At 35.0% G+C, this 26,393-nt stretch overlaps 1 protein-coding gene across 4 annotated transcripts in view; it reads right to left on the reverse strand.

Annotated features, from left to right (window-relative positions):
• The window catches only part of ZMYM2 (zinc finger MYM-type containing 2), a 103,958-nt gene that overhangs the window by 23,228 nt on the left and 54,337 nt on the right, over nt 1-26,393 (reverse strand). For all 4 annotated transcript variants that reach the window (XM_058690491.1, XM_058690484.1, XM_058690499.1 and 1 more), the window contains 7 exons: nt 22,556-22,706; nt 21,745-21,860; nt 18,824-18,940; nt 16,489-16,639; nt 13,767-13,939; nt 6,220-6,385; nt 5,612-5,646 (listed from right to left, as the gene is read on the reverse strand). In XM_058690491.1, coding sequence (XP_058546474.1) covers nt 5,612-5,646; nt 6,220-6,385; nt 13,767-13,939; nt 16,489-16,639; nt 18,824-18,940; nt 21,745-21,860; nt 22,556-22,706 — 909 coding nt within the window. The remainder of the gene's footprint in view (nt 1-5,611; nt 5,647-6,219; nt 6,386-13,766; nt 13,940-16,488; nt 16,640-18,823; nt 18,941-21,744; nt 21,861-22,555; nt 22,707-26,393) is intronic.

Consider the following 26,393-nt stretch of genomic DNA (forward strand, 5'->3'; position numbering starts at 1 on the left):
AGATTCTTTATAACACATTATGATCATAGCATTTTTGCGTACTGTACTAGGATTACGGACGCACTCAGGTATGTGCGCACACACACACACACACACACAGTACACAGATACAATACACACATACCATACAGTACTCATACTCAGTCCTGTTAACACACACTATATATTGTACACTAATGCAAATAAAGTCCTAGGAAAAAAACCAAAGATTAAACATTTAAAGTTTTATAAAAACATTAACGTCTTACTCTTAGTGGACCTGCAGGATGTACAATGGGGCAGTGCACTGTGTGGTTAAACCTCTCAACCTTTGGCGTGCCCATAAAAACCAAGGGAAAGGTTGTTGACAATTATTCTGCAGAAGAGGAAGAAGTCGATGAGGGTGACATGGTGACATCTGGCAGTTCTACCTCAAGAGTTTGGTTCTTGCAACTTGTGGACAATATCAGCAACTTTCCCTCCCAAACTGGCTTCAAAGAATTAAGTCAGCCTTGTCTGCTTAACTTCTCACCTCAAATCTTTTAAGCGTCTTGACGTAAGGGGCAAACACAGTGGTGTTAAATTTGAGGCTTTGTTCAAGTACAGAGTCACATTCTTCCATGTGTGTCACTGACACACACACTTTTTCCCAAGGCAGAATTCCATTCCAGTATTTTGGCCACTGTTAGAAGAGCAATTCTCGGGAGTCTTAGGCTGCCTTGCATCACTGAATCTGATGCCTTTTTTGGTCATCTTGTCCAGGTCTTCATCGGTGGCTCTACTGCCTTCTCTACCAAAATTTCCTCCACATCTTCTTCCTGCACGGCCCCAAAGCCTTCTTCACTTACTTGGTGCAACACACATTATGTTTTTAACACTGTTCTTTTTATTTTCTGTAACACCTTCAAAGCCTCTGAAACTTTTCAACGCAGTCTGGTCAAACATTTCCCCAACAATTATTCACAGTAGCCTGCTCGATGCTGTCCTAAGCTGTGCCAAAACAATCACATTGCGTATGGTGACTGACTTCCAGTAATCTATCAGGGTGGTTTCCTTGTTGGTGTTGAGAGCCTCAAAAGCTTTCTCATGAAGTAGGCCTTGAAAGCTTTAAGTGTGCCCTGATCGAGGGGGTGGATGGGAGATACAGTGTTTGGGGGCATAAAAGGAACTACACTGAGATAGGCATTTTTGAGTTCTTCAAGGCAATGGATATTATCCAGGAATAAAACCTCAAAGGCAAGGTTTTCATTCTGAAAACCTTCAACCTCTATGAAGCAGCAGCTGGGAGAACCAATCCCAGAATATTTTAGATAACCATGCATGCATTCTGTCCCACCTCCAATGGGCTGGCACACAGTTCAGTTTTTCCCTGTAAGCGCTCATGGATTTGGGGCTCTATGCACCACACATAAAACCACTCTTGGCACTGGCACACTCTAGCAAGGTTGTATGGTCTCTAAATGACTTAAAGGTCAGGGGCTATGGACACCACTTGTATTATATGGGTTCATTTGCCACTGACCTTGTGAAAGCAAGCCAGTCTCATCAGTGTGGAAAACCTGCTTGTCTGGATATCCCTTCTTCCTGTGTTATCACTTAGCTGGTATTCTTCCACAGCATCTTGGTTCTGATCTGCAGAACCCACCTTGCCTACAAGTTTAACACTTTTCACACCATTTTTCCTTAAAATGTGTGAGCCAGCCAGCAGGAGGCAAGGAGCGTTTAACATTGTCCTGATCCTGGGAAACGTGTTGTAAGCTCAAAGTCTCACCACAATGCTATTTCATTGTTTTTTGTTTTTTTCTTTAATTAGTCCTAAGTCCATGAATCCATAAATAGAGTCACTATTCCTTCTTTTCCACAGCTTCACCATGCACTATAGGTTTTATTTTAGCACTTGGAGTTGCCTCATCTACAGATTGGTGAATTTCTTATTCCTTTTTTCTGGGTATACCATATTGTTGATTCACGAACATTAAACTCACTGTAAACTGAATGAAGCTCACCTAACACACCTTATTTCCTCTGTAAGGCAAAAAGCAGCCTTCTTGTGCTTAGGAACACTAGCCAGCACTTTAATACGATGTTTAGGGGATCTTTTATGAAGCAAAATCACCAATAAAAAGGACAAAATACGATAAAGGTAGTACACTAATTAGACTATGAAAAGGAGACCTGTTTACAGGATGAGCTGACAAGAAGGGAAAGCTCTGCCTTGTTCCACACCTCAGTAGGAAGATGTACTTCAGGAAATTCACATTTTTTTACCACTCTGCACATGTCTGCACATGTCTTTGAAAAGTGTCATGGGGATTGATTTAGGGGTTACAAATAAATTTTAGAGAAGAGGCAAATTTGCAAATATGAATGATAATCAATTGTACTTAAAACATCACTGTTTAATAAATTTATCTGTGCATATTTTAAGATGTGGAAAGATATAAATTTTTAAAAACTAATACATATGGCCACAGGGCTGGTACTAGTATGAGCTTATTCTAGATTCATCAGGATTTCAAACCACATAATTAATCAGCTAAGAAAAAGAGCTGTGAACAAGAACCTAGGGAATTTATTTCTAACACTACTGCTGTGTTAACATCAGGCAACTGACTCAATCTCATGTCTCAATTTCCTCAACTGTAAAATGGAAAGAATAATTTAACATAGAGTTATTGTGTATCTATTATATACTAAGACTAGGTAAGTTTGGTCCAAACTGCAAAATACTCTAGAATCCCCACATAAGAATAAGGGGTCCAAAATCATGTATGTCCTAGATTACTCAATGTTTTACTTCCTGTCATTCTAGAAACATTGCATCATGTCAATTAAACTACGTCACCTGGGGCACCTGGGTGGCTCAGTCAGCTAAGGGTCCGACTCCTGATTTTGACCGGGTCATGATCTCACAGTCTCGTGAGTTCGAGCCTTACGTTGGGCTCTGTGCTGACTCTGCAGAGCCTGCTTGGGATTTTTTCCTCTCTCTCTCTCTCTCTCTCTCTCTCTCTCTCTCTCTCTCTCTCTCTCTCTCTCTCTCCCCCTTTCCAGCTGACGCGCGCTCTCTCTCAACATAAATAAATAAAAACTCAAAAAAATAAATACTGGAGGACCCAAAACAATGAAAATTATAATGACAAAAGCTACCAATTGTTGAGTATTTGCTTCATGCCAAGGACTATGTGCTACAATGTTTGTATCCTCCTAAAATTCATATGTTGAAATCCAATACCCAATGTGATGGCATGTGAAGGTGTGGTCATTAGGTGGTGATTATGTCATGAAAGCAGAGCCCTCATGAATGGATTAATGTCCTCATAAAAGAAATTCTGGGGTGCCTGGGGGCTCAATCTGTTAAGCATCTGACTCTTGATTTTGGCACAGGTCATGATCTCATGGTTCGTGAGATCAAGCCCTGCCTTGGGCTCCGCATTGAGAATGTGGAGCCTGCTTGGGATTCTCTCTCTCTCCCTTTCAAAATAAATAAACTTTAAAAAACCCAAAAAACCCTAGAGATTCCTCACCCCTTTCCACCATATGAAGACACGGTGAAAAGATAGCTGTTTATAAACCTGGAAGCGAGCCTTCACCAGACACTAGCAACTTGATTTTAGACTTCCCAGCCTTCAGAGCTGTGAGAACTTCTGTTGTTTGTAAGTCATCTCATCTAGGGCATTGTGTTACAACAGCTCAAATGGGCTAAGACATTATGTAAAGCACCAAATTTACATAACTCATGAAATGGGTTATTTAATTCTTGTAACATTACAAGAAGTAAGTGACTTAATCACTCCCACTTTACAGATGAGAAAACTAAGGCTCGGAAATTAACAACCTGGTAACAATGACAGAGCTAAAACTTCTGAAGTCAGGACTCAAGTAAATTCATCTAACAACAAAGCCTGTGTTCTTAACTACCATACAAACTGCCCTTATGAGGTCTGGAACATAGCAGCTACCATGTTTAATACTTACTATGTGATAACCCTGAAGCAGGCACTATCTTCATCCCCATTGTACAAATAAGGAAATTCACAGAGAACTTCTGTGAAGGGACTTGTCCAAAATTATACAGCTAGGCTCTCACCCTTTGAAGTTCATGGGTGAGGAATTAAGATTCCAAAAGCTTACAAGGAAAAAACGGGAGAGGGCTTCAGTAAGACAAAAGGTAATAGCTGCAGTGGCACACTGACTTACTCTTCCCTAGAACATCCTGTCTGTCATAATAATGTGGTTCAAGTGCTCGGAGAGGAAAAAAGTATTTAATACTGTGCTGATAGAAGGGGTGCCTTAAAGCCTTTGAAACAAGGCTAGAAATTGCCTTATGGCTGTACAAAGTTAACAAAATAGGGAGTGGCCATCCTTATATTCCTCATTACAGATAAAAGTGCCTGGTATTGAAATCAGAGGATTCAGCCGAAGTCTTCAAAGTTATTTATGAATTATCTGATTTTAAATATAATTTTCCACAAGGCAGAGGGGATGACGTATAGGGGAGGAAAACAAAGAAAAAAGCACTCTTACTTTCTAGGATTCTAACTATTAACATCACAAGCAAAAACTGAATGGAATAATGTAAAATCACCAATTTTTCATCAATGTCAGTGATCCTAAATCGTGGTTACATATTAAAATCACCTCAAGAACTTTCTAAAAATGCAGAATTTCTGAGTTGGGGCCTAGGCATTGGAAAGTTCTGAAAACTCCTCAGGTGATTCTAATGTGTAGCCAGAGCTAAGAACCACTGATTTATTCTTTCTTACCAAGATAAAAACTAGCTCAGAGGGTTAATATACTGCCAATAAATGACTCCTATAGAGGTTCCCTTGGGTAAGCATACCAGAAATACCTGCATTCCAACACTGGTGATTACTGTTACTCAGCATACAAAAGGGTATCTCAATGTGCTTCAAAGTATAGCAAAACTTTGCTTCCTCTCTTTATTCATTACTCAAATGGCCGCCACTTTCAAACTACAAAAGTCTTAAAATGCTAACATAAAGCAGAATTTGATGTATTACACCAAAAGGCTAAAGAAAAAAGAAAAAAGTCCACAGGACATGTTATGAAAGTTATTTCTCATATTTAAAAACTCACAAGTTCTGGGCCCCAACATGTATCTTCAGATACCTATTGGAGAAATATATGCTCAAAGCCATTAATAATCTGTCCCAGCCCATCTTTTTACCCTCATTTCCCTTGAGTTCACCACAGGTCCCCCTTAAGTTTGGCCCTAATGAATAGTTATGCATGCCCTTAGCACATTTCTCCTACTTTTCATCCCTTTCTACCTGGCAACCTTCTACTAAATTGTTGGGAAGTTTTTTCACAGCCACCAGGAACAGACACAATCATTCAGTCAATCATTTCAAACATACTATTGCTACTGCCTTAAAGATTATAGGCACTTCAACTTCAATACCATTTATATGTCTATCTCCTCCAATGTGGGTAGAGGCCATAAGTAATTCAAAGTATCTGTGTTAATACTGGGTAGTTCAGCTGAATACTTCAACTGTCCCAACAGGGGAAAGTAAAATTATTTTATTATTATGATCAGATTAAATTGGACTCTTTATTTATACCCACATTAAAAAATCAACACTTAGTACTTTACTTAAATAATACTTACTGTCATTTTGGTTCGGGACGTCTGACAACCCTGATCTAAAAACAAACAAATTAAAAATAAGACAAGTAACACTTTCTGCACAATGTTCTAAATCTGTATTTCTCATTAAATGTTACTGATTTTTAAAAAGAGTTAATGAAGAAAATATTTTAAGCTATTTTAAGTAAAGAATATCAAATGTGAGAGCTGCGACACAAAGCTAAATAAGTGGAATTAACCCTTTTCCCATTTTGTCCTCTCAAAAAGTATTCGCTGCTTTGGGGTCAATACTATGTTCTTATGTTTAACTCTTCAACAAGTCACAACTTGTAAAGAGTTTTTATTGTTCCTCCGAACCGAGTTTCAGCATATACGATGTGCTAAAAATGGTTTTCATTCAGAATTGCATTGCTTTTAACTAGCACTAAAGTTTTAAAAGAGGATAAAATAAAAAGCAATAAATCTACAGAAATATCACATGGGGCACTTCCACCCAGAAAAACTATGAAATCTGCTAGTAAACTATGTCAAAAATCAACTATTCATTATCATTACTTGGAATTCAGATCAGTTAGAAACTGAACACTGCTGTACAGGTTTTTCAAGTTACCACCTAAATTATTACATACCATAATGTAAGTTTTCAGGTCCTTTCTGAGTTGTCATGTTGGGCTCATTTTGCTGACAGTAGAAACGTAGTAAGCAGTGTTGATCACAGAAATGTTTCATCTCCCCACGCCACTGCACTCTCTCTTTAAGTGTTCCTTGAGATTTACAACAGTCACACCTTGCAGCCTTAATAAAAAAAAAAAAAAAAAAAAAAAAGGAAGGTATCAGACATTTCAAATTAGAAAAATTTTAGCCAGATATATATTTTAAAAGATTTCTAAAAGTTTATCAGTAATTCTGCCAAATGTGATAAAACAATTTCTGATAAAAAATGGTATGAATCATAAACATACAATAAAATCCACAATAAAAGTGAAAAAACTGTAGCAATTTACCTAATTATCAAAATCCTTTCTATACTTACCAGAAGTTAAAGACCAGCATTACAAAGATAGGATAACCTAAAAAAGTGAACACTGGTAGACCAAATAGGTACAGTATATTTTAATATTTTAAAATAATTTTGAGGACTCTAATGACATACTGTAGAAGTTTTCTACAATCATTACACTGAAAATCTCTGAGTAATAAACAGATTTCCTGCGTTCAACTGATAGCTCATGAAAAATCAATTTAAAGAAGTTGTGTAAGACCAGAAAAATTCTGAAACAAGCTCTTATGAGAAAATCATGCGTGTTAAGTTGAAGTGTATTCAACAGTTTAATAAATTTAAAGAGCTTTATTAAATACACTGATTTAACTATTAACAAGAACTTCAAGTTCATGTTTCAAATACTCAAAATATTTAATTGATTGAAAAATAATTATACTTTAAGACAACAAATTTGACCTACCTCTAGGAACACAATTCACCCTCAACTAGTCTAACAACTTCATAGGCAAAAAAAAAAAAAAAAAAAGAAATAGGGAAAAAAAAACCCCCACAAAACAAAAATAAAATCCATACATAAAAAGTTAAACCTTATGATGGTGAATCCATAATAGACAGATTTTTATTTTTTAGTGATCCCCTAAATTTTGTCCATTTTCACTAATTCTTAACAACTTGATCAATGAGTGGACCAAAGGATATGAATGGTTAATTTCAAATACAGTTCTTTTCATAATTAAGTATTTGATCCAGTTAAAGTAGAAATAAATTACCATATTTCTTAAATCACCCTTTGGTTTAACAACTTAGAAGTTTCGATAAAGCAATACATATTACGTTCATAATAATTATGTGGTTTTTCCTCGTTACTCTACGTAATCTATGGTTCTATACTGTGGGTTTTGAAATCTCTCATTTTATGTCTCAATAGGAGTTCTATGAATAAATACTGTATCAAAATTCCTAGTCAGGAATATTACAAATGATTTTGTTGATAAACAGGTCTTATATAACAAACATACCCCAAGGTTAGAACACAGGCTCTTTTTTTTCTCCAGGTCAGGTATTTCTCCTGCTGAATAAATGTTAAATGAATGAAGATTTGTAGTATAAATTATGACTATTAAGTGATGCCAATATCACATCTCTTGTCCAAAAAACTGTGACCTCAAATTTTATATTGCTGGTAAGACTATGTGGTAACTTCAGTATAATTAGCACTTACTATCACCCAGGTCATATTTTACTCAATAAAGAAAAAGGTCCCTGGTCACCACCTAAAAACTATTCTTTAAAATAACCTCTGAAGTATTAAAAGCTCCCATGTTTGGTTCCCTTTTCACATTTTACACTAAAAGACAAAGCTCAAAGGAAGAAATCAAAATCTTAACCTTCTAACCATTGAGTCTAAACAGTGTAAGAACATAGCATAAGTGAAGTTGTTGCCTGACTACCTCATTCGAGAACCTGAAAAATAAAAGCCCGGCATGTTGTATCTACTCCCTGGAATCCTCAACACAATGCTGGAAACTAAAGTCCAAACAGATCAAGTGACTTGTGTAAGGTCAAACATTAAAAATGCAGAGACAGGATTCAAGGCAGACAATCCAAATCAAACAAGTTATAAAGACAATGGAAAGACAAAATGAATTAATATGAGTTAACTAGAGAATACAAATCCTAACAGAAGTAAAATGCTGCAAGAAGATTCTCCATGTAATATCTAAAACCCAAATCAATCTGTGTAAAACTTACTCAAATCACTACCTATACTATGCTAACTCTTAAAATACTTCCATTTCCGCGGTAATTTAGAAGGTCAAGGACATAAAGCCCAGCACATTATATTCAAAGAATCTGAACAATTAAATCACTTCATGATTACTATAGACGTTTGGATTTTGTACTTGAAGCTCCTTTCTTCCAGAAAGATTCAAAACAATTTGAATTTGTTTGAATTAATTTGATTTCTCTGTATCTGAAGAGGAGCAAAATTAATGCCAATGTGCAAATGGAAACAAAACATGTGTATACACATTTTCAGAATGGAAGTATAATACCAGTACTCAATCCTAATCCCAAATTTAATGCCATAATCAAAGTTTTAAAAGTTGTAAACCTTTTTTCCATTTGGTTTTTTTCTTTTACAACCACTCATGCAAATTCTGGAGGCAAGTGTTTGGAATTGAGCTTCAAATACAATGACTAATTGGGAAACATGGTTAAAAATGACCATCATTCCTTTACCAAAACCACTTCTTCCCAACCACAGAAGAGAACTCTTAGAAAAGCTGAACATTTCTATGCAAAAGAAGTGAAGTATGACTTAATTGCTGGTTTAAAAAAATACCACTTCATCATCTACTTAGTGGTTTCCCTGTCACTGTGGAAAATCAGGGATTGTCTGTTATAAGGGGTCGGGGTGGGGGGGAAAGTGGGTAACAGTCAACAGTTCAAACAACCTAAATACGCAGGTGCTAAATTCTTAATTCAAAACTCTTAATCCAACATCTCAGCTAATACAGGAATTTCTCCTTCAGTAACTGACAAAGGGTTATTCATTCAGCCTGTACTGATGCAGTCCCTATTATTTGGCCATTTCAAATTCTCATTTTTGGGTGATATATATACATCTGTGTAACTCTGTATCTACTTGTTTCCTATTTCATCAATCAGATCTAATAAAGTGCTAGGAATTTTTCAGTTATCCAAAAAGCGTATCTAAAGTAAGAATATTAGATATTCCCTTTCTAAAATTATTTCAAAAACAAATAATCTTTTAAAATCAGTACTTACAGCAATTTTTTTTTTACAAAAGACAAAATTTTTAAAGCCCAATTTTTTTACTGAGCTCCTTTTATGACTCAGATTTACTAAAACATAAGTATTAATTTGATCAAAACCGATAAATCATACTTTTATACTATTAGAGGGTATTCACATTGAAGACTTTAATACCCCTACCATTTACTACTGGTTTGGACAACAAGTCAAAACCTGTGTTAAAACACTGTAATTTGAAGTAATAACATTTAAATCAAGATTATTAGTTCTGCTAAGTACTGTGAAGTATTCTGAAGAAACAGTAGGTCTTTTAAATTAACTTTACATTAAACATATCACACTCCATTATAATACTAACTCCTTTCTCTCCCCAAATTTTTAACTTATAGAGATCGAAAGAACTATCTTCCCACCTGGTTTCACAATATGCCTGGGAACATTTATTGTGAGGAAAAGTAAAATCTACTTCCTTCTAAAGAATTATCTGGGAGAAGAAAAAAATGTTTGTTAATTTTATTCTCAACATCTTTTGGTTGCATGTGTTCCAATTTAGAAGAGAAGAGTATTTAATAAGCCTCTATTAAAATCCCAATGTAAACCATTATAATGCCAAAAACAGATCATTCAAAACGTCTTGTCCAGTAAAACAAACATAAGCCAAGAATGTTAAGGCAAAGAATTATAAATATTTAATTTAAATAAAAACATAAAGTTACTTGTACTCTAGATAGTCTCTCCAATTGAAGCACAAAGCTAAGAGAAGGCAGAAACTGCAATGTTTGTGCTCCTCTGGTTAGGGAGCAATGCTCATGACTAAAGGTGAAGTTAACAACTGGGTTGGCTAGCCATTGCTTCGCAAGTTTCCTTGATGCCACACTTTTTTTTTTTTTTTTTAACGTTTATTTATTTTTGAGACAGAGAGAGACACAGCATGAACGGGGGAGGGGCAGAGAGAGAGGGAAACACAGAATCGGAAGCAGGCCCCAGGCTCTGAGCCATCAGCCCAGAGCCCGACGCGGGGCTCGAACTCGCGGACCGCGAGATCGTGACCTGAGCCGAAGTCGGACGCTTAACCGACTGAGCCACCCAGGCGCCCCAATGCCACACTTTTTAAGAAATGATTTTTCTAATAAAAGCTGGATGGACTGTATAAAGGGTCTCATTTTTTAAAGAACTAAAAATGTAAAACTTTTGAGTTCTTAAATTTAAAAAGTGGAAGAGGAAAGAAGGTCAAAATAATCAAAACTTGGGTGGGACTCAACTTACTACGTTTTTGAGAGGATGACAGGACGGTAGCAGTGAACAGAAGAGATTCATGGGAGGTGTAAGAAAATACAATGTGACTCAAGTAGACAGCACACAGAGCAAACGTATTCTCTGATTACAGTGTTGGCTGCCTTCACAGAGAAGCCTATGATGAATGAGGGGGGCAACTCTTCATCTCAAAGCCGGTATTCCTACTGATTACACAGAAAAATTGTCATTACTTGCTTTAAAAATCCCTACCACATGACAAAAATGTTACCTTTATTCTTCAGATTAGTATAGTATGTAATAATGTTATAGTGCATATTATACAAACATTTGTTGGGCTTAAAATAAGACAAATAAGAAGTATGTGTTTAAGGTATAGAATACTGACATTAAACCAATAGATAATAACAAATGGTTATTAAACTAACATGTTCTTATATGTTCTGAAATACACTGCCTCACCAAAATTTCCTCATTAAACAGTGCATAAATAAAAACATTAGATACAATTATCCTTTAAAATAAATAGCAAAATGGAACAAATGGCAACATCTAGAATAATGTGGTCATTTGCCAAAGAACACTTCTTTGTTTTCCCAAAAAAAAGGGGGGGTGGGGGGGAGAGAACCCACCAAAAGATTTCTCTATTTTAATATAAAAGGAAAACAAGAATTCATTCAAAGAAAGAAGCCAAACAGAGAAATACTTTCAGTGTCCTTTGAACAAAAAACAACATCCTCCAAAAAAAAAATTTTTTTTAATTAAAGGTTTGGATTCACAATTAAGCAGAAATTTATACAGTGAAATAACAGAGAAATCATCATTATCACATGGTAACAACTTTGCCTCTCAAACTATAAAATAAATTATCAAAAAGGTAACCGTAAGAATAAAATGGAATTCTCCCATCTGTAGCCACTTCACTGTTTTGAGGTTACCCAAAACGAATTTTCAAAAATAAAACCTCCTAAACAGTGGACAGTGTTCACGTGTGCTAAACTAAAATTCAGGTTTTAAAGGTACTAAAGTAACATTATGAGCGATTGTTCTCAAAATTGCCACTGTCTATAACAAAATAAGAGGTTGGTTTAGACTAAAAGAAATGCATGTTAGAGGGTGTTAGTATGTTTGTCCTGTATGTTTCTTTTTTTTTTTAATGTTTAAAAAATGTTTGTTTATTTTTGAGAACGAGAGTGAGAGAGAGAGAGAGAGAGAGCAAGAGAGCATAAGCAGGGGAGGGCAAAGAGAGAGGGACACACAGAATCCGAAGCAGAATCCAGGCTCTGAGCTGTCAGCACAGAGCCCGATGCAGGGCTCAAGCTCACGAACCCAGAGATCATGACCTGAGCCGAAGTCGGACACTCAACTTACTGAGCCACCCTTGTGCCCCTGTCCTGTGTGTTTCTAAAATTTGAACCTTAACTGTAAGACTTAAATTAGTCAGAAGCAACAGTAAAATAATGAAGTGCACCAAAACTCTTAGCCACCACAACCTCTTACAACTTGGAAAGTATCTTTTTATTTAAAAAAAGTTACTTAATATGTTGAGCTGTAGACATTCAAGAACTACACCAAGAATTCTCCTAAATAGTTTTTTGTTTTTTTTTTTTTCAACGGTTATTTATTTTTGGGACAGAGAGAGACAGAGCATGAACGGGGGAGGGACAGAGAGAGAGGGAGACACAGAATCGGAAACAGGCTCCAGGCTCTGAGCCATCAGCCCAGAGCCTGACGTGGGGCTCGAACTCACGGACCGTGAGATCGTGACCTGGCTGAAGTCGGACGCTTAACTGACTGCACCACCCAGGTGCCCCCTAAATAGTATCATTTAATGATAATCACTTGCACTAAGTGAACTAAATAATATTCTATATGTTTCAGCCATTTTACTCTTTATTTCTTTTAGCAATATTTCAGTTTTGAAGTTATGATGATGTCTGTCTTCACATGCTTTAGAAGTGCAACTATAATGAAGTTTTTTTTGTTTTTGTTTTTTAAATTTTTTTTTTAACGTTTATTTATTTTTGAGACAGAGAGAGACAGAGCATGAACAGGGGAGGGGCAGAGACAGAGGGAGACACAGAATCGGAAGCAGGCTCCAGGCTCTGAGCCGTCAGCCCAGAGCCTGACGCGGGGCTCGAATTCACGGACCGCGAGATCGTGACCTGAGCCGAAGTCGGACGCTTAACCGACTGAGCCACCCAGGCACCCCTATAATGAAGTTTTAACATTGACATGGTTTTCCTTGTTACGGACATATGAACTAATAACGTTTTCTTGGGTAATATCTGACTAAACAAAGCTCAAGTATACACTCATTTTTCTTATATAGAAAAAAATACAGTGGACAAGTGACTTATCTTCACTTTTCTAGAAGTAGATTTTAATCAGAAACACACACACACACACACACACACACACACTTATTCACAGTTTCAAATTAAATATTTTTGGTCTCTTCATATAGTGTCTTTTCAATTTGACAATTTAAAAGGTAAAAAAGAACAAAGTGTTTCAAAACACATCATAAGTGCCTAAAACAATTACCTGCTACTGTTCAACACTGATCATGTTCATCAAAAATACTTCTATTTGTGGGGTGCCTGGGCGGCTCAGTTGGTTAAGTGTCTGACTTCGGCTCAGCTCGTGATATCACGGTTTGTGAGTTCAAGCCCCACATCAGGCTGTCTGCTGACAGCACAGAGCCTGCTTCAGATCCTCTGTCCCCCACCCCCTTTCTCTGCCCCTCCCCTGTTCTCTCTCTCAAAAATAAACAAACATTAAAAAAAAAAAGTTTCTATTTGGTGAAATAAAGACCCAACAAATTTTAAAGAAATAATCTATTTTGTTTAAGCAATATAGTTTAAAATGAAAACAAAGATTCTGTTTTGCTGAAAACAAAGCTATATCCTAGTTTTGGGGAATAGCTAAGTTATAAAACAAGTAAAAATGCTATTCAAGTTATAAAGAAAAACTGAAATGATAAAAATTTTAATCAATTCCATAATCTGGGCTAAGCTTAATGTGCGCACATTTTTTTAAATACATAAGCTACCATAAGTGTAATGATAATAACTGTAATGTCTTATCAAAGATTGGTTAAAGCAGCTGCTGTAATAAAAAATTTTAGTTACTTGCCTTGTAGTACCAATCCTGAAATTTCTTACAGCAGTCTTCACTACAGAAATCTCTCACGACACCATCAAGTTCTTTAGTCGCTCCCTTCTTACACAGCTGAGAGCAATAGTTGCAAGTAACACATCTCAGTCCTAAACGTCGTGCAAAATCTTGTTTATACAATAGTTTGCAGCCTGAAAAACACAAGGTTTTCATATTCAAACAAACAAACAAAAACACATTAAGTACTTAGAGGTCAAATTGTTCATTAGCTTTATAGAAGAGTCTATAAGTTTGCATATAAAGTCCTCTTTTCTCCTGACCAAAACTGAAATCTAGTATGATCAACAACCTGTAAATATTGAAACAGAATATGGAATACTTTATTAGATCTCATGTGAATTCAAATAATTAATGTTCTAACACTTTCAAATCTAGCAATGCCTCATAACTATTTTGTTTGCTCTATTTAAATAGAAGTATCATACAGTAAACACACCACAAATAGGTAGGTATTAGAGAAATGAAACAATGTAGACTGTTGAGAAGCACTGAGTAAACATAAAGATATACTCAGCTAAGTAGGCATTTTAGCCAAAATTTCTAGCCTTACCTTTCTGTCAACCTACAAGGACCTTCAGAAAAGGAAAACTGGTATATAGACTTGTTTAGAGAAAACGTTGTTATTCTTATTATTAATAAGTATTTCCTTTGTCTATTATATGAATGCAGCAGTTTAAGTGTTTTCACATTTCAGCCTTAATCTCTATAATATCTCTGTTAAAGTTTTGGGGTGCCTGGATGGCTCAGTCGGTCAAGTGTCTGACTCTTAATTTCAGCTCAGGTCATGATCTCATGGTTCGTGGGTCAAGCCCTGCATCAGGCTCTATGCTGGCAATGTAGAGCCTACTTGGGATTCTCCTCCCTCTCCCTCTCTGCCTCTCCCCCACTCATACTCTCTCTCTCTCTCTCTCTCTCTCTCTCAAAAATACACTTAAAAAAAAAAAGAACTAAAAAAGTTTCCATACTTTTACTCATGCTGTGCCACATAAGAATGACCATGCACTCAAATCTACTGAAATCCTACCCATCCATTAATAAGGAGCTCAAATTACGCCTTCTCCACAAACTCTGTACTCTAACCTAGTTTTAAGTGACCCTTCTTATCTGTGAACTCAAACTGTTAATTGTTTTTCTATTACTTTATTTGGCAATTATTTATGTACTGTCCTATGACTTCTTTTCTGTTATCTTGAAATTTAAGTCTTTTTAATATTTTACCTTATTAAAGCTTTATCTAATTAGATTTTGATGGTAGTATCAGGTATTACATGTTTTGTTATTTCTGCCAAGTTCCAGCAGAGAACTAGGTGTAGTCAGAGAAAGCACAAAATAGATTACTGAACAGGAAAAAGACACACATCCTTTTGAAACTTTTATTGCCTAAAGATAGAAGTCCCTCTAAATGAAAATTCTCTTTAATGTCAATTCTCTATCCGCTGCTATTGTCTATTCATTTTAGTAAAATCTGCATTATCTACAGGATACAAGATCACGTATGGGTATATTAGCCATCAACACCAGTATGTTCAGACTTAATGAATCACTAAAGATTGTCAATGCATACAAATTCAGGTATAATGAGCAAAATAAAGAATCAATCTTTTCAGTGAAACATTATGTCACTTTTCATCACAGCTGTGATCTTAACAGTAAACATGTTTACCTTTCTCATTCCAGGTGAAATGTACTCAATTAAACCTATAAAAACAGGAATGCCTTGTTTTATAAGCAATACCCTCTTTTATACATAATCTTATTATGTGAAATGTATAACATATTAGATGAAGACACTAACTGAATGGACAGATAATCTTCTGGGCTTTTGGTCATTCACTACTGCTGGCACTTAGAGGACTCTCCAACCTTTTTTCTTGCCCCTAACAGTAGAAAACCATATAAAACATGGATCCGGGGGGAGGAATGGAATCTAACTAGGAAACACAGATGAGGACAGCAGATAGAACAGCTGCGAGAGTTCAGTGCCTAGGACCAAAGAAAGAATAGAAAGTGAAAGCCAGCGTAGAGCAAGAATGTGTCACTTGGGGGGGAAAGTAATAATAACCAAGAGCCCCAAATCCATAGTTACAATCCTGGTTCCTATCTCTGGACAATCAGAATCAAGAACAGCAGTTCATTTCTATAATCAGCTGCCTGGCACCAGAGCAGCAAAGGTGCAAATGAGAAGAAAAAGAATTCTTGAATATACAATAGTAAGAGCCAGTGTTTGCCTGTTTAAAACCTAAAAGTATTTTTCCACTGTAGTAATGCCACATATGATTTTCTTTCTGGTATACAGAAAATCTCTGTAGGCTAGGCAGTAAGCTGGGCAGGGAAACGAACCCAAAGGAAAATAATTCTATTCCACTTGGAAAATCAACTTTCAGATCACATTTTCTATGCTTAGATTTGACATATGATAATGTTTTTATTTTCAAGACTTTCTTTTAATGGAAAAAAGGTTATCAAATTTTTACAGATAAAACACCTTGAGGCCCAGAGGTCTACAAATAAAAATAACAAAACAAGTCAGCAGAAAATCAAATTCAATTTTTTTGTTCAGCTACACTAAAATTGCACAGCTACCTTGGACATATGTAGTTAATAAATTTGAGAATATTTTGGCACAAAATTAACATTAAATATTAATAAAAGTTATGAACAACACTGTATATACACTTGCCTTCACTACAGAAAGGTCTCTTAACGCCAGAGAAATTTACTGTTTCATGAAGAGTCTTCTCCTCTTGACAGTATTCGCAATATGTAACTATGCAATGCAACTTCTTATAGTCATCTGAACAAGTTTTGCTGCAGAATTGATGCACTTTGTTCTAAATGCACAATGGGAACCTTGGTAAGTATATGACAACCACCTCAAGAACAAGTTTAAGAAATAAACAAGCCACTTTTACAGAAATAAACTTAAATCATTTACCTAGTTAATGTGATTGATAATCTCTGGGGATACATTTTCAATAGGCCACAGACAGCTAATTTAACTAATTCACTGCTATATTTAGACATAATTCCACAAACTTCAATACCATTAACTACCCTAAAATTACTCAGTAAAATAGTAAAGGTACCACTAAAACAAGATGGCAGTCTGGTGTTGCTAAGGGAGCTGGATTAATGGGTAGAAAACAATGAAAGATAAAACATGAGTAAACTAAGAAAAGATGAGAAATATGACATTAACACCAGTTTCACTCAAAAAGAAATATTCTTCATAGGTACAGCCAAGCAGACTCAATCACATTCCTATCACAGACCTATGATGGATAGAGTATTCATTTGGGGCCATCGTAAGTATGCTGCTAAACTTGAGACTCAGTTGGTTCCCTTGAATGGAGCTAGGTTAGTATTATTAGTTACTTCTCCTGGCCCCAAACCTATAAAGCCAGAGCTACACTCTCCAAATATGCAGCCAAACACAATCAAGTTAAAATTTACAGGGCAGCACCTTTTCCCCTTTGTTATTATGAAGGATACAGACTAGGTCTAATCTATCTACCTAACGCTTGGCAAAGACAGCTGAAGACCAAGATAAGGAAGGTGAAAGAGTCTAGGAAGCAACTCAAGTAGTAAGGCAATCATCAGTGGAAAATTGCCCATCATGGACATATAACTTATAAGAGGAAAAACAGCAACAAAGAAACCACAACTGCCAACCATGGAATGAGGAGAACAAAGCCTCTGAATTCTCAATCACCTGAGGGAATGGCTCAACTCTAATTCAGTTTGATAGACAATGTTTATTAACTCCTCCTAATACTTAACCTTCATGTAAATAAAATCAACACCAAGACTACAAAAGCCAGGTAGTTCTAACATGGAGATCGACAGAAAGGACCTCCATTTCATCTAGTATGATCAAAATTCAGTTTAGGCAGGATCTTTATTCCCTATATGATATTATTCCATGTGCTTGCTTATGGATTTCTTTCCTCATTCCCCACCATTCCTTTATTCTTACTAGGCCTTCAACATTTTTCCTGTTATGATTTAGAGAGAGTTACAGTCACTAAAAATCATCACTGGGTGCCAACAACAGTCTCCAAGAATTGGTTTAAGTGCTCTTGAGAAAGCACCAAACAAAATAAAAAACTAAACAATTTTCTAGGGACTAAATTTAAAACAATGAAATTTCAGATTCCCAGAATACTTTAGTAATCATGTAGTCACGTTCTGGTTACACCTTTCTCCTAAGACTCAGATACTGAGTGACTGCCAATAGCCACTAACAAATTTTGGTTCAAGAGCAATTTATTGTTAATACTAATGTCTTAAACACCATTTTATTACATATTCCATGCCATCAAAAAAGGAGAAAAGAAAGAATGGCCAAGGGTGAACACTGATCAAGAAAGCAATGTTCAGCCAGGTCCACCTGTCTGTTAATCCTTCCGTCCACCCACCCACCCACCCACCCACCCATCCATCCATCCATCCATCCATCCATCCATCACTGTTCCCTTATTTAAATAAAAAATAACGACAGGACTTTACTAATGGCAAAAATATATGTCAAACTGGTGAAAGCAAGAGTGATGAGAAGGGAAAATAAAATAAATTTATATTAGGATTCTTTTATTAAGACAATTATAAAACGTTAAATGACAATATGTTAAGTGACTAACAAATTTTAATTTATACAGGTAGCAGGCAATACAAGATATTACAGTTCAAAGACAATACTTGTAAGGATGAGAGTAAAAATGAAAAAACACGGTACAAACAGATGTTCCAGATATGTAGCTAAACAGAGTAACATTCCATACACTATCACAAACATAATGTCAATATATGAATATGACTTCAATAATTTTTGTTTGACCTAAAAATAAACATGTCCTTTGTCGACGCTATTCCCATAAGAAAGTAAATAATTCAATCATCACAAATTCTGAAGAATCCCTACACACTAAGAAATAGATCCTCAAATTGAAACACCATTATTAGTTTACTATACTCTCATTTAAGCAAGATCATATACATAACAAAATTGAACTTACCTCCCATTCCAGGATTTCTGGCTTTGAACAAAAGGAATTTTTGCAATAGTTGCATTTCAACTGAATATCACTTGGAGCTACAAACTGGCCATTGGAAGATGACTGCATACTTAGAGCCTAAAACAAAGAATAAAAACATTCTGAGCCTGACACAGATTTTAGAATTTTTATTTGTAACTACTGTCAAATATTGACTATGTTCAGAAAACAGTATTTTGCTTAAATATTTCCTCAACACATAAAATTACATTTCTCAATTTTGTCTTTAAAAATGACACTAGTGAGGCACCTGGGAGGCTTAGTAGGTTGAGCATCGACTTCAGCTCAGGTCATGAGCTCACAGTTCATGAGTTCAAGCTCCCCATCAGGCTCTCTGCTGTCAGTGCAAAGCCTGCTTCAGATCCTCTGTCCCTCCCCCAATTGTGTTCTCTCTCTCAAAAATAAAACATTATAACCAAATAAATAAAAACTACACTAGTACAGTTAAGTTTTATGAAACTGAAATTCTTTTACTACAGGATTACTAGTACTTATTTAAAATAATATGAAAAAGGACAAAATACCATACAGCTCAAGTATGATTTTTTTCTCTTTAAGAAAATGTAAGCAAGTAAGAGTTAAGTTCACCAAGTTCTGAACTAGTAATTAAATCTTTAAAAAAGCCTAGCTCCTAGTTTAAGTAGTAATTTGTCCCACATGCAATATTGCTATCATTTTTATTCCAATTCCATCAGGGAAAACAGCCTATAATACTTTTTTAAATTGGTCATTTCTTTTACAAAGTTAGGCAGGGGGGAAAGATGGACAGACTGGTATTGATAACAATAGTCTTCATTTTATGGCATTTTTAAAAGTCCAAACAACTTACAGAATAGGAAAAGATATAAGCATAGATGGGTTTTAAAAGTTTTGTTCGAGTTTCTAACGTGAGTGGTGAGTATGCTGTAATCTTCATTCTCTAATATATTACATGGCATATATAATCTTCAGAATATATTAAAGTTAAATTTTTTTCAGGGTGGCAGTTAGGAAAAAAAATTTATTTAAAAAAAATTTGGGGCGTTTGGGTGACTAGGTTTAGCATCTGACTCTTGGTTTCGGCTCATGTCAGGATCTCAGTTTGTGAAATCAAGCCCCATGACAGGCTTGGGATTCTCTCTCTCACCCTCTCTCTCTGTCTCTTCCCTGCTCGCACGCACGCGTGTGCACTCTCTCAAAATAAATAAGTAAACATCTAAAAAAAAGATGTTTTTTAAACATTTCTTAAAACTTCTGCATACAACATACAACACAATCAAGATTTGTGAAAAAACAAAACATGCAGATTTAAGACAGTAACCATCAGGTGAATACATTTTTTAAAGAAAAACCAGCAAGTGTTCTTACACTTCACTTCAAAAAAACTGCAAGCCCATTAAAGTTAAGTATTCTTTCAAAACAAATGAAATACTATCCTATTACCTTATTTTGAAATGGAAAAACATCTAATAAAGACATAAAGCTCAAAATCTATGGTTTGCTTTAAGATACAGAGAAAGGAAAAAAATGCTGCTTGTCTATTTGTCAACTTTGTATTACTTTTACACGGTTATAGTGAGGAGGCTGCTTACAGGCTTATCTGGCTATAAGAATCTACATTAAGTATTTACAAGATACAATGCCCATACAATGTACATACACGAGTGGTCTCATCAAATCATGGGCAATACAAGTTTCAGTTAAATGAAAAAAGTAGTGAAAACATTTTTAAAAAAACATTTTCCATTAACATTTCAAACATCAAAATGTAATACAGAAAGGTGAAGTCTGAGAAGCAGCATGTCAAAGACTCTGTCATTCTCTCATCTAATTAATCCTTCCTTACTCCTTAATTTCTAGTTTTGGAAAAGCCAAGTCAGAAGCAGTATTTTACCACTCTAAAGGATTTCTCAATTGCCACGATCCCAGCTTCCAAAATAAAAGTTTAGTTATGAATATGGCTTATTAACTTAACTCAGTGGAGGATATAACTATTAACAAAAACAACATTTGCCTGGTTGAATTAAAAACCACCTGAATTTAAATGATAATAACGGTTACAACTACTGTCACATATTTAAGAGACTACATTTTCAGGCTATATAATGCAGAATACAGTACCTACAACATTGTGGAACTGCTGGAAGATTCACTATCATGAAGCATCACTTTATGTACTGGATTGAATCTTTGAATTTTTCACATAGGTATTTCATACATATTTCAAGTATTCACAAGTATTTCAAAAATATTTTGAATTTTTCACATAAGTAAACCTACTCATGCCACTTAACTAATGCTGAATCCCATTTTCAACTATTCCCTCCCAGTGGTCAGTTTAAGTCCGAACACTTCCAGTAATACATCTGAAATTATCCATAACCCCAACTTTGAAGAAGTATGCCAGAAAGTTCTTTACCTTTACAAAAATGAAAAAGGTCTCCCTAAACTGATTTTGTATTAAATTAGGGCCCACTGTAACAAGTCCAATCCCCTTTTTAACTGGCATATTTCTGACAAATAGTTGTCGTATGTTTTGTTCATGTTGGTCATAGTTTTGTCATAGTTTTGTTTTATCATAAAACAGAAGTCTCCTTCAGAGCCACATGTTATTGAAACCACTAAGAAAATAGTACACATTAGGCATCGAGCTCCATTATACTAAAACTTATCTTCCTTCAAGTCTGTTATATAAACAACAACTGAAAAGTCATCAGAGTCTCCATGCCACACGGTAAGCATCTGCAGCCATGTCTATTACCGTGACTCTATGACCTCCGCCTGCAGTCTGGCCCTCAACAACATGCAAGTTAACATATTAAATAAAGATGAAGCATATTACACTGTTTATTTCCCGTGTGTATTTTGTTGGGAGTGGGAAAGATCCAAAATAAATAACAAACCTGAAATTTAGCCACACAACTGGAATTGCAGAAGTTATACAGTTTCCCATCAGGCATTGTGGCTTGATATTGAGGTAAGGAGTTTCGCTTACAAAAATGGCAAATAATTCCCAAACCTAGGAGAGAAAAAGTACATATCTGAGTTCTTTATAAAGTAATAAAAGCCTAAAAACAAATCCTACTTGACCTCTGAGAGTAATTTTTAATGGAACTATTCTTTTATTAAAATAAATTTCCAAGATTACGTCTACCTTAAAATATACTGTTATAAAGAGTCCAATATCATATCTGTAAAACAAACATGGATATGTGAAACAATCTCAGTTTTAATCTCTGAGGGAAAAACAATTTTGCTAAGAATGCAGCCATGGACAGAACTTCACCAATCACTTAAAATTAAAGAAAATGAAAGATATGTGGAATGGTTAAAAACCACTAAAAAAGTCTGCAGTGGGAGCATGTGGGTGGCTCAGTCAGTTAAGCATCTGACTTCAGCTCAGGTCATGTTCTCGCAGTTCGTGAATTCGAGCCCCGATGTGGGCTCTGTGCTGACAGCTCAGAGCTTGGAGCCTGCTTAAGAGTCTGTGTCTCCCTCTCTCTCTGCCCCTCCCCTGGTCACACTCTGTCTCTCTCTCAAATAAATATTAAAAAAAAATTTTTAAGAAGTCTGCAGTAAGAAAGTTTAATGTGATGAATAAAAATAGTTTATGCAGTTAAAAAGAAGTATAAAAACAAAGTTAAAGGGAAAGTGCAGTTAAGAAATTAGTCATGTTATTAAAGTCTTTTAACTTTCCAAATACCTGAAACTTACTTTGTGATTTTGCATATTTTGTCTTGTGACTGTTCATGCAAGCAGTTGAACAATATGGCTCCATATATCCATTAGGACCTATACATTGAGTCATATCAAAAAACCTGCACTGTGTTCGGCAACCAGTACAAGTGGTCAGTTTTCCATATTTCTAAAATTTGAAACAAAAAAGAAAATTAAGAAAATCACAATTTAATTAGAAAAAAATCCTATTTTTCAGTACACCTTTTCTCTCTGCAAAATAATTCTGTTAATCTCTAATCAGGTTTAGTGGGTCAGAAATCTTCATCTGGATGCAAACTGTTAACTGCAATGCATCTAAATTAGGTTCAAACAAAAGTAATGATCTCAGCTAAGTCTCTTTCAAAAACTGGATTTTTTCCCCTATTAATTAGTTTAACAGAATCCCTATATATCCTTAAGTAAAAACTGAAAACAACAAAGACACAGTGTTTTCTGCTGACCATGACACACTTCTTTGTCATCTGACAGAAGAAATTAAATGTGTCTATAAAATGTAAGCCTTAATAATCAAATGACTACGGTCCTTCAGAGCAAAGTCTGATGTTAAATACTTTTTGCACTGAGCTGTGCTGCTGTCCCAAAAACTTATGGAACTTCTCTTAAAACCAATTAACCATACCTTTGTATTCTACATTTAAAACCTCGTTCAACCACAATAAAACACCGTATTTAAATTTTTTTTTTAACTAAAACAAAGTCATTCAACCTGATTTTGGGCTATTAACTAAAGCTAATAATTAGTCCACAGATAAGAATAGTCAATCCTTCTGGCAAGAGCGAATATTTGCCAACACTAATTCAAAGCCACAAGGTGAAATATATGATGGTAAGACTAAAGGAGGTACACATTGAAAATTACTAGACAAAAGCAGTATTACTGAAATATAGAGTCTTACAAAAATACAATTCAGATGAACTGGTATGTTTATATGATAAACACAAATAGTCTCATTAGAAATCAAACATACGGAAAAGCGATAGGTGCAACTTGTATTTGAGCTGTCTTCTGAGTGGTTATACAATCATCATAACTAGTTAGATCAAGTATCACGTATCGTGTTGCAAAATAATTGTATCCACCTTTCTACCTGGTGTTGAGATTATTTCTCCTCATCATACCCCAAAGCATTCAGTACAATATGATATTAAAAGGCCTTAAAATATTCCACGGATAGATGACTGATAAATAGACATCGGGGAAGATAACAAGCAGGCCAAAAATAACAAAATGGGTAAATTGCACGGACAAATTTCATGAGCGCCACAGGATTTTAGAAAATAAAGGTAGTAAGTTGAAGGGAAAATAACCAAAACAAATAACTAACATCCACATCAAAGAAAGAAAAAAACTTTCTTAGCATGCAACAAACAGAAGAGGAATTAAAAAAAACAGAGCTGTTTATGTGCCAGGAATGTATGTGATATGCATTCTGGTACTGTAAAAAAGTAACCAATGCTGTCTACTCCTCATTTACTTAAGTCTCATATTACTTCAACATAAGTCCTAAGTTTTACTTTTCAAAGTAGAAATCAACTCCTTCTTCAACATCTGACAGACTGCAAAAGGAAATACTTATCAACAGCAAAAGAATGGTAACAAGGAACAAAAAAGAATAGCTGCAAACCTATTAAATCTAATTATGACTCTCCCAATGTTACAAAGAGGAGAATGCTGGTTTTTGTTTGAAATGACAAAATATTTTCCTGAGGCCTATATGATAATTTAAATTTTTATAATGGGGAAAGGATAAAAGAAAACATCAATAAAACAATGAAAGAAAAAAAGAATGTTTAAAATCTGGCACCACAGTACAAATTAGGAATACTAAAATTATCAGGACACTTGCCATTAGATCACAGGACTATAGAGAGATAAAGCCAAGTAGCTCTCAGTAGATGTTTGTACAAGACCTGCATGTAGCAGCACCCATAAAGATTTCTTTTACCAATATAAATGAAGTACGACCATCTAACCTAATCTCAGATTAGATTTTTGTTTTAACTTATTAGAAACATCCTTCAAGTTGACAATAATTTTATTGGCAGAATGGTTAAGTAATTAGTAAGTTTTAAGACGTACCAATAAAAAGTAGACCAGTTGAATTGGGTCAAGTAAACAAGGAGCTAAGCAACTGGTCCACACTGACAAATACTTTTATCTGAAGAGAATGAGAAAGTACTATCAGAAAGATAGAATCATTAATATTGAAAATATTTTAACACAGCCACTTTCACAGCCACCACTACATCAAAAATAAAAGGACTCACTTCATGAAAGAACATTAGCAAAAAAAAGGATATCCGTTCATGCCATGTTTTCTGTTTTATATGTAAACAATCAAAATAATATTTAAGTTTCATTCATCCTATAAATTATACATTGAGTGATTTTTAAAATAAAATTAACTGTAACAAATTCACCATTATTATATTCCTCATTCGGGCATGGGAGAAAATAAACCTACATATAAATTCAGTATAAAAGAATTAAGGCAGAACTAATTAAAACGAGATACTGGTAAGGCAAAAGGTAAATATAATGGGGAGTTTATGGCAGATTGGTTCATTTTCAGTATACTCATTGAAAAATGGTGCCTTACATTTCAAGTTTAACCAATTCCATATGCACACCAAAATTAATCATCACATGATTTTAAAACTTCCCTTTAATTTTTCCTTTTACATGTTAATTAATACATTTCTTTGACTACATTTTGACCAAGTCAGTGAACCACATGGGAAGGTACTCAAGAGATAAAGGTTTAATCTACTTCACACTGAGGGCACTCTATGAAATGTCCTATAGGATTCAAAGATGTCAATGTCATGAAAGACAAAGACTAGGGAACTATTTCAGATTAAAGCAGACGGGACTTCCACTCCAGCCACGATGGGAGTATCAGAGGCTGGATTTAACCTCCCACTTTTAAAAACTAGAAAACTATACCAAATATATGAAACAATGGCTTTTAAACATTCCACAAAACAGAATATAACTCATTATGTAGAAATTAAAAAAATCAAGCTGTGGAAACAGATCTAGAAATGACAGCTATGAAAATAGTACGCAAAATGTTAAAAGCGCTATGATAAATATGCTGATATATTCAAGAAATCGGTAGAGGAAAACACGAACATAATGAGGCAAGGAATAGAAGATATAAAAAAGACCCATATGGAACTTCCAGAGATGAGAAATACAAGAGCTAAGATGTAAAACACACCACATGGGACTAACAGTTGATTAGAAAAGATTAGTAAAATTAAAGACACAGTAAACACTGTCCAAAATGAAGAAGAAAAAAAAGAAAGAAAACCAATAAATACAAGAGCCACACGGACCATGGAACAATAGCAGGAAATCTAATATATCTGGAAGTCGGGTCTCAGAAGAAGAGGGAGGGAAAAAGATACACATTTTTAGAGAAATAATGAATGGCCTATGATCCTAGACTTGATCCTAAACAAGAAATAATTCTTTTTCATTTACATAAGGGACATCAATATTTTAAAATTCAAATAAGGTCTATAGATTAATCATATAGCAGCATTATCTCAATATGAAATTCCTTGTACTACAGTTACTATTAGTTGTATACATTTATCATTCACATATTAATTTATACACCAACTTATTCATCTGGATTAAGGAATATGAATTTGGAAATTTTTATGAAATAAAGGGTTTGTAATATCTTTGAAGTAAGCACAAAAGGGCCTTTTATACCTTAAATTTAAGTGTCTATTGTAGACAAGGTACTGTGCCTAAATTTTATCTGGAAATAATTTTTCATAACAAATACCTAAAAGCAAA

This window comes from Neofelis nebulosa, chromosome 1 (assembly GCF_028018385.1).
Source record: "Neofelis nebulosa isolate mNeoNeb1 chromosome 1, mNeoNeb1.pri, whole genome shotgun sequence".
In the NCBI taxonomy this organism is placed as follows: domain Eukaryota; kingdom Metazoa; phylum Chordata; class Mammalia; order Carnivora; family Felidae; genus Neofelis; species Neofelis nebulosa.